Source organism: Mytilus californianus, unplaced genomic scaffold (assembly GCF_021869535.1).
Source record: "Mytilus californianus isolate M0D057914Y unplaced genomic scaffold, xbMytCali1.0.p SCAF_8, whole genome shotgun sequence".
NCBI lineage: Eukaryota > Metazoa > Mollusca > Bivalvia > Mytilida > Mytilidae > Mytilus > Mytilus californianus.
Window position 1 is genome coordinate 42,615,013 of NW_026262734.1, and position 15,712 is coordinate 42,630,724.

At 32.6% G+C, this 15,712-nt stretch overlaps 1 protein-coding gene across 1 annotated transcript; it reads right to left on the reverse strand.

Annotated features, from left to right (window-relative positions):
* Window positions 1–1,557: 1,557 nt before the first annotated feature.
* On the reverse strand, window positions 1,558–8,955 carry LOC127712022 (uncharacterized). Its single transcript, XM_052218179.1, has 4 exons — window positions 8,605–8,955; window positions 7,661–8,057; window positions 6,911–7,045; window positions 1,558–2,279 (listed from the first exon to the last, which is right to left on the reverse strand). The coding sequence occupies exons 2-4, from the start codon at window positions 7,953–7,955 to the stop codon at window positions 1,558–1,560; spliced, it is 1,152 nt and encodes a 383-aa protein (XP_052074139.1). The 5' UTR covers window positions 7,956–8,057; window positions 8,605–8,955.
* Window positions 8,956–15,712: the final 6,757 nt, after the last annotated feature.

Genomic DNA, 15,712 nt, shown 5'->3' on the forward strand with positions numbered 1-15,712 from the left:
TTGCTTTAATTGGATTGACTGTAAACGTGTCAGGTACCTTGATTTGTTGTTTTGTGTGAACATTTACTATGCTTAAGCCTGACATTTCAACATGTAGTTTTGTATAAAAAGTACCAGATATTCTCATGTTTGTTATGTTATTTGGTGTTGCAATATCCCAATCTGATGGACATAATGGTAAATTGACAACTGGTATTGTCAAGCATGTTAAACCATTGCTGATTTCAAGTATGATTTTAGTGTGATGTCTTGTGCATACTTGTTTATATAAATAATGCAATACTCCAACAAATGAGATAATTGTGATTGCTGACAACACTATTGATGGCCACTGATTTAACTGTGGTGATAATAATGAATCAAAATTTTGAGTTGTTGATTGCATGTAATGAAATGTTGGTGGTGTTTGTGGTGTCACAAATGCAGCTGATGATGGAGCTTTTTGTAACAGTATAAGTGCTGTTGTCAATGCACGAACTTTGTTAAATAGTACAATGCAAGCAATCGTCAAAAGTATTGATAACACAAGAGATATTAGCGAGATCATCTCATTTGTGTTTGGCTAAGAATCTTCGATATCAATTTCACCATCAAGTAATGGTTCTGACAATGAGGTAAATATTTTTCTGTCTGCTTTTGCTATTCTTTTCAGGCTTAAGTGTATATTATTGTCTTGTGCAATGACTGAGTTAAATGTATGGTTATAAAAATGAAGGTTGGGAAGTGTAATGTCTGCTGGGTCTGTAAAAGTTGTGTCACCTAATATCGAATTATAAGTTTCTGATGAGAAAAAGTGTTGAATAAGTGCTAAATTTACTGGATGTACTATAGTCATTGTATTTGTATTGTTATCGCACAATCCTATTTTTGCAGGTATAAATAACGAATCTGTTTTTACAGAACAAAGACATGGAACATGTATAATACAAAAGGAACATCCTTTTTCAATTTTATGACCTGATGGACAGTCAAAAGCAAGTGTTTTGGTTTTGTATACAAGTAAACTTGTGTCAGTTATTTCTATGACTGCTGGCTGTATGATATTTGTAAGGAATCGGAAATTGCAATCTGAATGTACGCTTTCTTTGTCATTGAACAGTAGTGCAAAGGAACAACTTGGTGAAACAGATGAAAGTAAAGGAAAAGTTTGTGTGCAGTACAGTGTATCTATTCCTGAACATGTTTTTACAAATTCATCTGATAATTCTGCATACTGTCTGTTATCAGATGTGATTACTAAGTACTGTGGGAGATCTAATAATTGAGTTGTGTGATTGCTGGTTGTATTTATAGGTACAGGGTATGAGTTTATTTTGTATAGAGTGAGTGGATTCACAAATGTAGTAATTGGAAATTTGATGCTAATGAATAAATTTTTGTGATGTCTAGTATATAAAATGTTAGCTTGTGAATAATAATATGATGGGTTCACATTATTTAAGTAAAAACCTTTGAATTTGTCATTTAAGATAGATTGAATATGCTGAATTGTACGTTTGAGATTTTGTGGTGAAATTAAAAATGGTGATAATTTGCCTTTAACTAACTCATGTACAGCTATTCTTCTAGATACTTATTAATTTCAGCTGTTTCATTCATTTGTTTGAGTAAAAATTTTGACAATTTGATGCTTAGTTTCTCAAATTGTGAGATGAATTTTGCAGTTTCTTTAGTGATATTTTGAATACCTTCATAATTGTTTTTTATACCAACTATGATATTATCAAATCTCTTATTTGTTTTTGACATATATGATGATAACAATTTATCGTGATGTGTAATATCTTTTGCAAATTCATTATTTCTTCTGATTAAAATGTTTACATGTTTTGCTAATCTATTTACATCCTCAGTAGTTGCTGTGCCAAATAAAGATTTGGAAATTGAACCAATAAAGTCAAATAGTCCACGCTTTAGTCTAGATTCTGTATTGGATTTGTCTTCAATATCAATATGTGGAATAAGTTTATGAATAACCTCGACTGTGTGATTCACATTTGATGATACTTGAGTTCTAATTGCAGTAAGTTGTGATAAGACTTGGTTTAAAATGTAACAATGTTGATGTGTAATATCACATTGTTCAAAGTGACCATCAGTTTGTTTGCTAGGAAGGGGAATCTTGAAAGTGTGAAGCCAATTTTCACGACCCGAAAGTAAATTTGGTTGTCTCTCAAACACTACTCCATAATTGATACGCTGTATCTGGTGCACCTTGTCAGCTGACACACATATCATTATCCACAACCATATAAAAATCCTGGCAAGACTTATAACTCCTATAGAAAACAAAGAAAAAGGAAATTGATAGAATGTGAAATGTTTGTTGGGTAAGAGGTTGCATGCCTCTTTTAGCACTAAGTAACATGAGCATAAGCTCATAATTCTTAACAAACATTACACAGAAAGCAAAGAAAGAATTTTATAGTAAGAGTGTTCAGTTATGCCAACATCCTCATACAACGTTTCACAGATAGATAGGTGACCAACGTATGAAGTTTTAGATATATATGTAAAATTGTAAAAACCACTACCGTAAAAGTTATATATATATATGTAATAATCTATCTCATGAAAGTCAATTGTAAGAAAAATTTTCAAAATTGCTATACAAAACATGGATTCCTTTGTGGGCGTTTGCGTCTTCTCCCCTGTTGTGTTTTTGTAGCATGGAAATTATTGATAATGTCATCACTTAAATCTTTGGCAAGTTGCCATGTAAGTCCTCTGTAACCTTTCCACTTTATTAAATATTGTTTTTGACCGTCAATTGTCCTTGACCTAATAATTCTTTCTATTGGGTACTCCTGGTCATCATTTTGATCCTTTGGATCTAAATCATTGTCATCATTTTGATCTTTTGGATCTACCTCATTGTCATCGTCATCATCAATAGGTGCTTGTTGTGCCTCCTGTTGAGGTTGTACTTGTGGCTGAACTGGCATTGGTAAATCTGGACGAGGCACATCCGTGGGAGGTGCGTTTAAATTTTGTCTGTGATCAGGTGGGTGGTATAGTTTTAGCCTGTTTGCATTGATCATACTTTTGAGTAATTTATGGTCGCTACATCTGCGCAATTTGTATGTGTAATTCGAACCTTTGTCAACAATGTAGAATGGTCCATCTTGTTTCTTGTAAAGTTTGGAAGAATATCCAACTGGTACTTTTGGAGTAAATACTAAAACTTGGTCGTTTACTTCAAACTTTGGCAATTCTGTACGTTTGTCATAATTTGTTTTCTGCTTTTGTTGAGCATGGTTTAAGTTTTCTGTAGCTATTGCCTTAGCTATTTTCAAGTTGTCCAATATATTATCAATATGTGTTTTCAGGTTTTTGTTAAGATCTTCCCTTGGGATAAGGTTGACATCAAAAGGAAGGTTCATGTCTTTGCCAAAAACAAGATAGAATGGAGAGTACTCTGAAGAAGCAGATGGAGTCATGCGAAAAGCCATTAGAATACCAGGCAGTAGTTCTGGCCAGTTTGATTGTTGTTCATTAATGACAGTTCTAATGCATTGTATGATGGTTTTGTTGGTACGCTCAGCAATTGAATTTGTTTGAGGATGATAAGAGCTTGTGAAGGAATGTTTGACATTAAAAATGTGGTTAACTGCTACAACAAGCTTGCTCATGAATCCTTGACCACGATCTGTACAGATGGAAACTGGGCTTCCAAATCTTGTAAATATCTCCTTGTGTAATACAGAGGCAATTTCTGCTGCACTTTCTGACTTAACTGGAAAACATTCTACCCATTTACTGAAGGAATCTACTATGATTAAGATGAAGCGATGTCCTTCGCTTGTCTCTCTCTTAAAAGGACCAATAAAGTCCATGTGCCATCGAGCAAATGTATCTGTAATTGGCATTGGTGTCATTGGAACTCTTTTGGAATGTGGTGGATATTTTGCTTTTTGACATGGTTCGCAACCTTTAATGTATTCTGTAACTACTTGGTACATGCGTGGAAAATAGTACTTTTCTTGAATAGACTGGTATGTCCGATCAAAACCAAAGTGTCCGTGATCATGGTATGCCTTCATTAGATCATTTCTAAGTGTACGTGGCAATGCAAGTTGTTTAATGAACCTTTTGATTTTTCTTAAACCTTTTTGTCTTGGTTGGTACTGATGATACAGGACATCATCTTGCATGATATATTGGCTTGCCTCTAGGACAACCTTTTGTGCTATTTTCTTGTCATCTGGTAGTGTGTTGTTTTTAACATATTCATATATGAGACTAAAATCTGGACATTCACTCTGAAGTTTGCCTATTTCTATGGGTATGATATCAGATGTTGTTAATTCTGCAACTAAAGGTGATGTGCTTTGAGGCTGATCAGAATAGACAAAAGTAACTTCAAGAAAAGGATTTTCAGATTGGTCAATAGCATGAATTGAAGGTATGACATCTTCAGGTTCAGAAATATCAGATTCTTTTGTGACTGGATATTCACGTCTAGAAAGACAATCAGCAACAACATTTGTTTTACCTTGTCTGTATAAAATTTCCATGTCATAACCTTGTAACAAAACTGACCATCTGGCCAAGCGACCAGTAGATTGTTTGATGCTGTTCAGAAATTTTAGAGCATTGTGATCTGTATACACTTTAAAATGTTTGTATGCTAGGTAAACATGATATGTTTTGACACCTTCCAATATAGCTAGACATTCATGCTCACTAGCTGACCATTTCCTCTCTGCTTCCGTTAAACTTCGACCACCATAAGCTATAACTTTTTCTTGGCCTTCAGAATCTAATTGAGCAAGAAAATAACCAATAGCTGTGCCGCTGGCATCAGTGGTAAGAATAAAGTCTGTCGACATGTCAGGATAAGCAAGAATAGGAGATGAAACCAGAGTCTTTTTGAGTTTATCAAAAGCAACTTGACAATCCTCTGTCCATTCAAAAGGTACATTGTCCTTAGTCAGATTATGCAATGGACCTGCAATGTGGCTATACCCTTGAACAAATTTTCTGTAATAGTTACAGAGACCTAAGAAACTTCTGACCTGTTTTTCAGTTTTAGGCACAGGAAAAGATTCTACAGTTTCAATTTTAGATTTGCCAACTTCAACACCTTTCTTAGAAACTTTATGGCCTAGATAAATGACTTCTTTTCGTGCAAACTGACATTTGCTTGGTTTAAGTGTGAGATTTGCAGCTTTCAATCTGTCAAAAACAAGCTGAAGATGTTTTAAATGTTCTTCAAATGTTCTGCTAAAGACAAGTATGTCATCTACATAGACTAGAGCAATCTGGTAATTGAGACGATGAAGAACCTGAGTCAAAAGATGTTGAAAAGAAGATGGTGCTGCTGATAAACCAAAAGGAAGCCTTTTCCACTGATAAACTCCACTAGGAGTGACAAAAGCAGATTTATGAGCCGTGGCTGGGTCTAACTGACATTGCCAATATCCGGACAAAAGATCTAAAGTTGTGAATATCTGCGCTTGTGAGCGCCCTAAGGAGTCAAGAACATCCTCAATGCGAGGCAAAGGAAAAAACTTGGGACGTGACACCTTATTAAGGGAGCGAAAATCACAACAGAACCTCAGTTCCCCAGATTTCTTTTTGCACATGACTACAGGTGCAGCCCATTCACTGGTGGACCCTTCTATGATACCGTGTTCAAGCATTTTGTCAATTTGTTTGTTCATTTCTTCTAGAACTGGTGGAGATTGTCTGTAAAATCTTTTTCGTATTGGTGGCGCATCACCAGTGTCAATTGTATGTTTGTATAGATTTGTATTTCCTAGTTCACTAAGATCTTTGGCAAAAACTTGTCTATTTTTAGAAAGAAATGCTTGGAGAATAGGTTTTTGAGTTTCAGACAGATCTGAGTCACTGAAATCAAAGTCACACTGATCATCAGATTTAGAATTCTGAGTGTTCTTATCAACTTGAGTGTCTGTTAAAGAAATGATAGATTTAGAGTCAACTGCAGAAACTGAAGCAACAACAAAGTTAGCTGGCAAATGAATAGTTTTTTCTGTAGGATTCATCACTCTCATGAAAGAATTGCCAGTGTCATCTAGTTGAACAATGGACTTTGCCCCAGCTAATGATTGACTTGGTAATGTGTGCAAGGGTTCTAAAAGAACAGTTTGGTTTCTTAAATTGGACACTTTGACTGGAATGTCAACTTGATGTAACCCTTTGATGTGAATGTGTCTCTTTGTTCGAGCTAAACCATTGTTTAACTCTACAGAATGGACAAGTTTTTCATCAGTGTCTGGTTCTGGGATAAACAGAGTGTTAGAGGGACAATCAATGATTGCTCCATTTTCAGTTAGAAAATCGAATCCTAAAATCATACTCTGTTGCATTTTGGAAAAGACATGAAAACGATAGACAAAAGAAATATTTCCTATAGTAAAAGGCAAAAGGATAAGTCCTAAAATGGGATGGTGTTCACCCCCAACACCTACAGCATCTTGAACTCTTGTTCGCTGAATTTGTTTAAGATCAAAGTTTAAAGATTTGAGTAAATTTACTGAGCAGCAGCTAATAGCTGCTCCTGTGTCAACCAAACTTTTTACGTTGTTACCTTTTATTGTAACGTGAACTGTATTGCCATTTAATTTTGACAACTGTGCAATTTCTGGTAATTTTAAATTTTCATTTTTATGTGTTTCTTTTCTGTTTTTGAAATTTCTGTTTTGGTGTTGTCTCTCTTGCCTTTGTTTTGTGTGTCAATAACCTACCCTATAATTAGATTGTTGTCTTGGTTGCCAGTTTTGTGAATTAGATTGTTGTCTTGGTTGCCAGTTTTGTGAATTTGCCTTTCGCTCATCAAATTCTTTCTTATCACATACCTCTTTAAAATGACCAAACTTGTGACAATAAAAACATTCACCATTGTATGCTGGGCATTTTCTCCTATCAAATACATGTGACTTACCACAAAACTTGCATTTGGTCAGTGACTGCTGCCTTGATCCTCTATAGTTTTGACTGTAATTTGGCTTGTTTTGATCATGATGAGGTACACCCACTGCCATCACTTGTTCTTTAAAAACTGATCTTATACCCTCTACTAAAGAAGAACATAAATCATTAATTGAATGTACATTGTTTACACTTTCTACATTTAATTTTTGAACATTTTGTGTAGTTATGTTTGTATTGTTCGTGTTAACGTCACTAGCTTTACATTCTGCTACACTAGTTGCAAGGTAGATTGCTTCTCTCAATTCATTTATTGTTTTGGGATCTTTCCCTACCACAAACGGTTTGATATCTGGGTTAAGCCCATTTTTGCATAAACCCACGATTGTCTGCTCACTAATGTTCTGTGCACCACTTGCTAGGTTTTGTACTCTAGTTAAGTACTGTATCCCGGTCTCATGCGGATGTTGTTTAAGGCGGTACAACTCATTATTTGTGTTATGGTGTTTAAATCTGTCCAGAAAAGCAGCTTTCAAATTTGTCAGATCATCACGTGTTTCTGTAGGTAAGGAATGATACCATGTTGAGGCTTGTCCCTCAACATGAAATGAAAATGCAGCTAAAGCTGCCTCATTCTGATAATTTTGTAGTTTAATGTAATTTTCAAACATTGTCCACCAAATGGCAGGAACCTGGCTTGTTTCATCATGAAAATGAGCTAAATTTATATGTGACATTACTCGTTTTGTATTATTTGTCAAACCTATTGGAATAATATGCACTATCTGTTGTTCAGCTTCTGGTTCTATTTCTATTTCTTCTTCTGCTTGTTCTGTGTCTTGCAAATTTATCTGGTTATTTGCTACTGGTTCCTGTTCAGTTATGTTGACAATCTCTGTTTGATCGTCACCTGGTTGTTGTTCGGTTATTTTTACCAGAATCTCCTCTAGATCTGTGGAGTATATGTCCTCAGCGGCTTGTGCTTTGGCCCTTGTATTATAATTGGACGGTGTTGCCCCTGTCGTTGACTTGGCACCAGCTGTATTCTTGTATGGCATGTAGACAGTAGAGCAAGGTAACAGGAAAGAGTCAGTCCTCTACCAATTTGTGAACGTGATGTAGTTCGTTTTGGTTTGTTTGTTGGTATATGGCTATAATAGCTGGAATGAAAAGCCAATTCTTTGTAAAATAATAGATCTTTGTTCAAGTGCTTACATGATAACAATACATAATAAGTTCATACATATATAATTGAAATAAACAATAATCATTTAAATTGAATGCAGAATAATATAACGATGGAACATATATATTCGCATTATAAAACAATTAAGATAAAATGGGGGAGCTAACTAGCTCAATTAAATTAATGTGCTGATGCCAAATAATGTCAACATGAGTGAGACAAGGGCCTCTTTTTGAATTTTGATAAGTGTTGCCATGGTAACCAAATAATTTACTTTAAAACTAAGTTAAATTAATGAAGTGTAAACAGAACATAATTACTTTAAACATAAGAGTATAAAAACATTATACTTATATACAACAATGGAATCTGAACAATAAAAATGTATATGGCTACAAGGAGAGAATTGCGCTTTATTTTCATTTCTAGTTCTGACTTTAAAACAACCATTTATACATGATTCGAATGCATACTTAAACTGTCTTAATTACTAAATCAATATATACAACTCTGGTTGTTACCTTTTAGTCTTCATGGTGAATAAAATGCACATTCTTAATAATTTTGCATTTGACGCAGTGTTTTTTTATTCTTAAAAGTGGAGATAACTCTGTTAAATACAGCTTAATACCGCTCTGTTTTTCAACATAGAAAATGGAATGAAACGTACCATAACTACTTGCGCTTTATGATCAGATTCAAATTAACTACTAAATAACTCAATAAAATTACAGACGCTAAATAATATTTACACGATAAAGCAAATGACTAAAATAAGTAAGTCTTTTTCTTTCAAATACTTAAACATTATGAAATATCAAAATATGTGACAAAGTCGCGTTATTTAAACATTGCAATTATCTAATTATTAAAAAGAAAGGATAAAAATGCTAAATTCAATAATAGGAAACATAAAGACTTTGTCTCTAAAACATGACTATTTACATTAGAAAATTCTGTAATTGTAAAAATACTTTTAACTTCAAATAAGCTGTTACGACTGCAACTATAGGTGTAATACCACCATTGATTTTCCCCTATTAGTCTTTGTTAAATTTGCACTTTTCAAAAAATTGTGCAGAATTTATCTTTGTTTCAAATAAAGAAATACTTGGCATGAGTAAAGTTTTATCCTGTCCAGTACTATAGAAAACATTTCACATAACATTTCATTGCATATAAGAAAATAACCATCACTGGAAGTTAACCAATCAAATTTTCCCCCTTTTTTAACCTGTGTACAAGCTTTAGTAACCATGTAACCTCAAGTTTCCAAAATATTCTATAGAAACCCCAAATAAAGAAATAATGGTGCTTTGAAATACCCAAGATATATGTTTATGACTCAGAAATGTTTTACTGCAATGAAATGTAGGATCAATTACCTACAACTGTCAAATTCAAGGGAATATTTTTTTTCGACCTATTTTCGTATGCAACCGGATGTGACGTACTATGATTTGGTGGTATTACACCTAAAGAAGACTTTTTTGTTGAATAAACTGAATGTGACTTTTTTCCTTTGTAATACTGGTTATTTCAAGCATTCCTGTCAAGTTTTGTCATAATCAGTTCAATAGTTTGAGAAAAATCTAGTATAATGTAAGACGACATCTACAGCGATTCGAGCAAAATTTCTTCGAAAAATTCAAACCAAGCCGCATCATGATAGAATATAGTGTGGACCAATAAATGATCAAATATTTATCTCATCTGCCTACAAACAGTTGAATATGATACAAAAGATGACTTTAGGATGATAAATACTACTAATGGACCTCTTATTCTTCCTTATAAAGTCTCTTTTGGTCCATTTATACCTCTCATTTCCTCAAAATTTCTACTTTTTAGGCCAATAAATAAAAATTTTGGGGTAACTTTCACTCATTTATGATAGGAATGTTATTATAAATGATTAATTGAAGTATTCAAGCTGCTTGAACTATCCGTATAAAAGTTTACTGTCTCCAAGGAGGTTTCAATAAGTCTTTGCGTAAAACTTAAATTTACGCCGCGTTCCAGAGAGGGACATAAAAAACTTCTCTTTTGGTGAATAATTTGTTGTTACTGCTTTAAAAATAATTTCATTTACTTAAAACTATATATTTATTAAAGTATTTCTTAGGAAAAATTTTCTAGTATAGCAGAATATAAGAAATAAGGAGAAAAAGCTCCCCAAGACTCTAAGTATGGCTTGTTCTGTCAACTAATATTCATGGTAAAGTCCTATTTCAAGGAAATTTTCTCATAAAATGTATTTTGGAGACTCAATCCACTCAGAATATTTCATTATTTGTAATATTTCACTTAAATAGCAAGAAATTTTAACACATGAGAGTACTCACAAGGTCAAAGGTGCATGTACAGCTTCCCATATTAGGTGTAATACCACCATTGATTTTCCCCTATTAGTCTTTGTTAAATTTGCACTTTTCAAAAAATTGTGCAGAATTTATCTTTGTTTCAAATAAAGAAATACTTGGCATGAGTAAAGTTTTATCCTGTCCAGTACTATAGAAAAAATTTCACATAACATTTCATTGCATATAAGAAAATAACCATCACTGGAAGTTAACCAATCAAATTTTCCCCCTTTTTTAACCTGTGTACAAGCTTTAGTAACCATGTAACCTCAAGTTTCCAAAATATTCTATAGAAACCCCAAATAAAGAAATAATGGTGCTTTGAAATACCCAAGTTATATGTTTATGACTCAGAAATGTTTTACTGCAATGAAATGTAGGATCAATTACCTACAACTGTCAAATTCAAGGGAATATTTTTTTTCGACCTATTTTCGTATGCAACCGGATGTGACGTACTATGATTTGGTGGTATTACACCTAAAGAAGACTTTTTTGTTGAATAAACTGAATGTGACTTTTTCCTTTGTAATACTGGTTATTTCAAGCATTCCTGTCAAGTTTTGTCATAATCAGTTCAATAGTTTGAGAAAAATCTAGTATAATGTAAGACGACATCTACAGCGATTCGAGCAAAATTTCTTCGAAAAATTCAAACCAAGCCGCATCATGATAGAATATAGTGTGGACCAATAAATGATCAAATATTTATCTCATCTGCCTACAAACAGTTGAATATGATACAAAAGATGACTTTAGGATGATAAATACTACTAATGGACCTCTTATTCTTCCTTATAAAGTCTCTTTTGGTCCATTTATACCTCTCATTTCCTCAAAATTTCTACTTTTTAGGCCAATAAATAAAAATTTTGGGGTAACTTTCACTCATTTATGATAGGAATGTTATTATAAATGATTAATTGAAGTATTCAAGCTGCTTGAACTATCCGTATAAAAGTTTACTGTCTCCAAGGAGGTTTCAATAAGTCCTTGCGTAAAACTTAAATTTACGCCGCGTTCCAGAGAGGGACATAAAAAACTTCTCTTTTGGTGAATAATTTGTTGTTACTGCTTTAAAAATAATTTCATTTACTTAAAACTATATATTTATTAAAGTATTTCTTAGGAAAAATTTTCTAGTATAGCAGAATATAAGAAATAAGGAGAAAAAGCTCCCCAAGACTCTAAGTATGGCTTGTTCTGTCAACTAATATTCATGGTAAAGTCCTATTTCAAGGAAATTTTCTCATAAAATGTATTTTGGAGACTCAATCCACTCAGAATATTTCATTATTTGTAATATTTCACTTAAATAGCAAGAAATTTTAACACATGAGAGTACTCACAAGGTCAAAGGTGCATGTACAGCTTCCCATATTAGGTGTAATACCACCATTGATTTTCCCCTATTAGTCTTTGTTAAATTTGCACTTTTCAAAAAATTGTGCAGAATTTATCTTTGTTTCAAATAAAGAAATACTTGGCATGAGTAAAGTTTTATCCTGTCCAGTACTATAGAAAAAATTTCACATAACATTTCATTGCATATAAGAAAATAACCATCACTGGAAGTTAACCAATCAAATTTTCCCCCTTTTTTAACCTGTGTACAAGCTTTAGTAACCATGTAACCTCAAGTTTCCAAAATATTCTATAGAAACCCCAAATAAAGAAATAATGGTGCTTTGAAATACCCAAGTTATATGTTTATGACTCAGAAATGTTTTACTGCAATGAAATGTAGGATCAATTACCTACAACTGTCAAATTCAAGGGAATATTTTTTTTCGACCTATTTTCGTATGCAACTGGATGTGACGTACTATGATTTGGTGGTATTACACCTAAAGAAGACTTTTTTGTTGAATAAACTGAATGTGACTTTTTTCCTTTGTAATACTGGTTATTTCAAGCATTCCTGTCAAGTTTTGTCATAATCAGTTCAATAGTTTGAGAAAAATCTAGTATAATGTAAGACGACATCTACAGCGATTCGAGCAAAATTTCTTCGAAAAATTCAAACCAAGCCGCATCATGATAGAATATAGTGTGGACCAATAAATGATCAAATATTTATCTCATCTGCCTACAAACAGTTGAATATGATACAAAAGATGACTTTAGGATGATAAATACTACTAATGGACCTCTTATTCTTCCTTATAAAGTCTCTTTTGGTCCATTTATACCTCTCATTTCCTCAAAATTTCTACTTTTTAGGCCAATAAATAAAAATTTTGGGGTAACTTTCACTCATTTATGATAGGAATGTTATTATAAATGATTAATTGAAGTATTCAAGCTGCTTGAACTATCCGTATAAAAGTTTACTGTCTCCAAGGAGGTTTCAATAAGTCCTTGCGTAAAACTTAAATTTACGCCGCGTTCCAGAGAGGGACATAAAAAACTTCTCTTTTGGTGAATAATTTGTTGTTACTGCTTTAAAAATAATTTCATTTACTTAAAACTATATATTTATTAAAGTATTTCTTAGGAAAAATTTTCCTGTATAGCAGAATATAAGAAATAAGGAGAAAAAGCTCCCCAAGACTCTAAGTATGGCTTGTTCTGTCAACTAATATTCATGGTAAAGTCCTATTTCAAGGAAATTTTCTCATAAAATGTATTTTGGAGACTCAATCCACTCAGAATATTTCATTATTTGTAATATTTCACTTAAATAGCAAGAAATTTTAACACATGAGAGTACTCACAAGGTCAAAGGTGCATGTACAGCTTCCCATATTAGGTGTAATACCACCATTGATTTTCCCCTATTAGTCTTTGTTAAATTTGCACTTTTCAAAAAATTGTGCAGAATTTATCTTTGTTTTAAATAAAGAAATACTTGGCATGAGTAAAGTTTTATCCTGTCCAGTACTATAGAAAAAATTTCACATAACATTTCATTGCATATAAGAAAATAACCATCACTGGAAGTTAACCAATCAAATTTTCCCCCTTTTTTAACCTGTGTACAAGCTTTAGTAACCATGTAACCTCAAGTTTCCAAAATATTCTATAGAAACCCCAAATAAAGAAATAATGGTGCTTTGAAATACCCAAGTTATATGTTTATGACTCAGAAATGTTTTACTGCAATGAAATGTAGGATCAATTACCTACAACTGTCAAATTCAAGGGAATATTTTTTTTCGACCTATTTTCGTATGCAACTGGATGTGACGTACTATGATTTGGTGGTATTACACCTAAAGAAGACTTTTTTGTTGAATAAACTGAATGTGACTTTTTTCCTTTGTAATACTGGTTATTTCAAGCATTCCTGTCAAGTTTTGTCATAATCAGTTCAATAGTTTGAGAAAAATCTAGTATAATGTAAGACGACATCTACAGCGATTCGAGCAAAATTTCTTCGAAAAATTCAAACCAAGCCGCATCATGATAGAATATAGTGTGGACCAATAAATGATCAAATATTTATCTCATCTGCCTACAAACAGTTGAATATGATACAAAAGATGACTTTAGGATGATAAATACTACTAATGGACCTCTTATTCTTCCTTATAAAGTCTCTTTTGGTCCATTTATACCTCTCATTTCCTCAAAATTTCTACTTTTTAGGCCAATAAATAAAAATTTTGGGGTAACTTTCACTCATTTATGATAGGAATGTTATTATAAATGATTAATTGAAGTATTCAAGCTGCTTGAACTATCCGTATAAAAGTTTACTGTCTCCAAGGAGGTTTCAATAAGTCCTTGCGTAAAACTTAAATTTACGCCGCGTTCCAGAGAGGGACATAAAAAACTTCTCTTTTGGTGAATAATTTGTTGTTACTGCTTTAAAAATAATTTCATTTACTTAAAACTATATATTTATTAAAGTATTTCTTAGGAAAAATTTTCTAGTATAGCAGAATATAAGAAATAAGGAGAAAAAGCTCCCCAAGACTCTAAGTATGGCTTGTTCTGTCAACTAATATTCATGGTAAAGTCCTATTTCAAGGAAATTTTCTCATAAAATGTATTTTGGAGACTCAATCCACTCAGAATATTTCATTATTTGTAATATTTCACTTAAATAGCAAGAAATTTTAACACATGAGAGTACTCACAAGGTCAAAGGTGCATGTACAGCTTCCCATATTAGGTGTAATACCACCATTGATTTTCCCCTATTAGTCTTTGTTAAATTTGCACTTTTCAAAAAATTGTGCAGAATTTATCTTTGTTTCAAATAAAGAAATACTTGGCATGAGTAAAGTTTTATCCTGTCCAGTACTATAGAAAAAATTTCACATAACATTTCATTGCATATAAGAAAATAACCATCACTGGAAGTTAACCAATCAAATTTTCCCCCTTTTTTAACCTGTGTACAAGCTTTAGTAACCATGTAACCTCAAGTTTCCAAAATATTCTATAGAAACCCCAAATAAAGAAATAATGGTGCTTTGAAATACCCAAGTTATATGTTTATGACTCAGAAATGTTTTACTGCAATGAAATGTAGGATCAATTACCTACAACTGTCAAATTCAAGGGAATATTTTTTTTCGACCTATTTTCGTATGCAACCGGATGTGACGTACTATGATTTGGTGGTATTACACCTAAAGAAGACTTTTTTGTTGAATAAACTGAATGTGACTTTTTTCCTTTGTAATACTGGTTATTTCAAGCATTCCTGTCAAGTTTTGTCATAATCAGTTCAATAGTTTGAGAAAAATCTAGTATAATGTAAGACGACATCTACAGCGATTCGAGCAAAATTTCTTCGAAAAATTCAAACCAAGCCGCATCATGATAGAATATAGTGTGGACCAATAAATGATCAAATATTTATCTCATCTGCCTACAAACAGTTGAATATGATACAAAAGATGACTTTAGGATGATAAATACTACTAATGGACCTCTTATTCTTCCTTATAAAGTCTCTTTTGGTCCATTTATACCTCTCATTTCCTCAAAATTTCTACTTTTTAGGCCAATAAATAAAAATTTTGGGGTAACTTTCACTCATTTATGATAGGAATGTTATTATAAATGATTAATTGAAGTATTCAAGCTGCTTGAACTATCCGTATAAAAGTTTACTGTCTCCAAGGAGGTTTCAATAAGTCCTTGCGTAAAACTTAAATTTACGCCGCGTTCCAGAGAGGGACATAAAAAACTTCTCTTTTGGTGAATAATTTGTTGTTACTGCTTTAAAAATAATTTCATTTACTTAAAACTATATATTTATTAAAGTATTTCTTAGGAAAAATTTTCTAGTATAGCAGAATATAAGAAA